Raw genomic sequence first — 1,717 nt, 5'->3', positions numbered from 1 at the left:
GTAAACGCACGCTGGGTGGGCGGAGCCCGGGGAGGAGTGGGCGGGGAAGACGCAGGCGGGGTGGGCGGAGTGGGAAGGGTGTGTGGGGTGGGCGGGCCCGGGGGAAGAGTGGGCGGGGAAGACGCAGGGCGGGTGGGCGGGCGACGGCGAGGAGTGCGCAGGGAAGACGCAGGCTGGGTGGCCGTTGACGGGCGAGGGCGGCGGGGGGAAGCCGCAGGGGAGGCCGCGGGCTGAGGAGGGCGGCCTCGGCTGTGGGAGGAGAGGCGCCGGGGATTAGGGGTGAGGCGAAGGGCGGGGCAGGATTAGTTCTCTACGCTACCTAATGATCAGCAAAGTGGCAGAAAACAAATGGCTGCTTGGTCTGTACATGCAAATTGAATGTAACTAAGGTGACAAACCACTTCCTAAGGCAGCCATAATTGCGTTACAATAAGAGACTGGACAATCAGATAACAATTCAAAGCAACATCCCGGCGGGGCGAACATGAATCACATCTCTGGCTCGCCGCAGGGTGCCAACGCCGCTCGGAACCGTCGCGCGGTGCCAAGGAACCTCCCACTCAAGGTTGACTCGACCCGCGTCCGGGGATCTCACTTACCCTTGATGGGCGGGGGCTCGTGGCGGGTCCCTCCCTCCTCCCCGTCAGCGCTCCCCATCACGACGTCCTCGGGAGGGCAGTGATGGGAGGATTCCTCTCGAGGGCTCCCACGGGCGTGTAGTGACGGCGGGGGCGCCTCCGTCGGAGTGCTGTTGGTAGTCGAGGGCGTGGCTGAAGGGTAGCCGCCGTCTGCGCCCTCGTCACCTTCACTGCCAGCTGTGGGAGGAGAGGAAATGCTGCCGTGAATACGACTTTGTGATCTCAATCTATCAATGAAATGGTGTCTGAAATATTTTGTGAAATCCAAACCCAAGCCAACGCTAGCGACGCCCTGAGCCCCTTGTCCGTGGGGGGCCGGCGTAGCCTCTCCTCGAAGCCCCGAGCCTCGAAGGGCGTGGCACTGCGCCCTTACCTGTATCCGGCGAAGGCGCTGGGTTGTAGGACGACACGATGTTTTTGAGGGTGTGGTAGGCGTCGGGGAAGGCCGGGGCGCGCTCGAACAGGGAGATGAGGTGGGAGAGCGCGCGCGTGCCCGCCCCTGGGGAGACCTCAGGCGTCGTCGAGAGCTGGCCTTCCCTTCCGACGCCCGTGCCAGGGGCTGCAGAAGGCGGCGTGGGTGAGCCTGCGGAAGGCGAAGGCAGAGGGGTTCGACGATTAAAGGAATTTCGAGGTTCGGCTTCGATCGAAGTCCATCTCTGGATGTTCGAGGAATCTCTGATTACTGCTTGCTCATAGATGGAAAAATAACCAGATAATTGTACTGGAGATATCCAGAACAGAAATAGTTAAATTATAGAAAATACGGGATATCTTAAAGAGAAAAGTAAAAAATTCTTTTATACAGAACATAAAAAGTCTATCACGACGCCTGGCCTCCCCGAGTGCGGCGTCTGCATTCGCGCACTCATCGCTTCCTGAACTGAGAGCCGCAGGCGTCGGTCTCGCTCACCTGCGCTGGGGTGCTGCCCCCGCGGGCCGAGCGCGGGGGGGTCGGGGTCAGGGGAGCTGCTGGGCGAGGTGTCAGGGGGTCAGCGAGGAGGCCACGCTCACGGCCGGCGGGGTGCTGGGGGTCGCCGCGCCCCCCTGCTGACACCCAGGCCCTGTCCTGTTGGCACTGG

At 62.2% G+C, this 1,717-nt stretch overlaps 1 protein-coding gene across 1 annotated transcript in view; it reads right to left on the bottom strand.

The window, feature by feature from the left end:
• Positions 1–384: 384 nt before the first annotated feature.
• The window catches only part of LOC119591708 (transcription factor SOX-8-like), a 9,449-nt gene continuing 8,116 nt past the window's right edge, over positions 385–1,717 (bottom strand). The window contains exons 3-7 of the mRNA XM_037940455.1: positions 1,549–1,699; positions 1,403–1,409; positions 1,012–1,359; positions 600–815; positions 385–404 (exon numbers count right to left, since the gene is read on the bottom strand). Of these exons, the coding sequence (XP_037796383.1) occupies positions 385–404; positions 600–815; positions 1,012–1,359; positions 1,403–1,409; positions 1,549–1,699 (742 nt within the window). The remainder of the gene's footprint in view (positions 405–599; positions 816–1,011; positions 1,360–1,402; positions 1,410–1,548; positions 1,700–1,717) is intronic.

Source organism: Penaeus monodon, chromosome 29, assembly GCF_015228065.2.
Source record: "Penaeus monodon isolate SGIC_2016 chromosome 29, NSTDA_Pmon_1, whole genome shotgun sequence".
Lineage (NCBI taxonomy): Eukaryota > Metazoa > Arthropoda > Malacostraca > Decapoda > Penaeidae > Penaeus > Penaeus monodon.
This window is presented reverse-complemented; position numbering and strand designations above follow the sequence as displayed.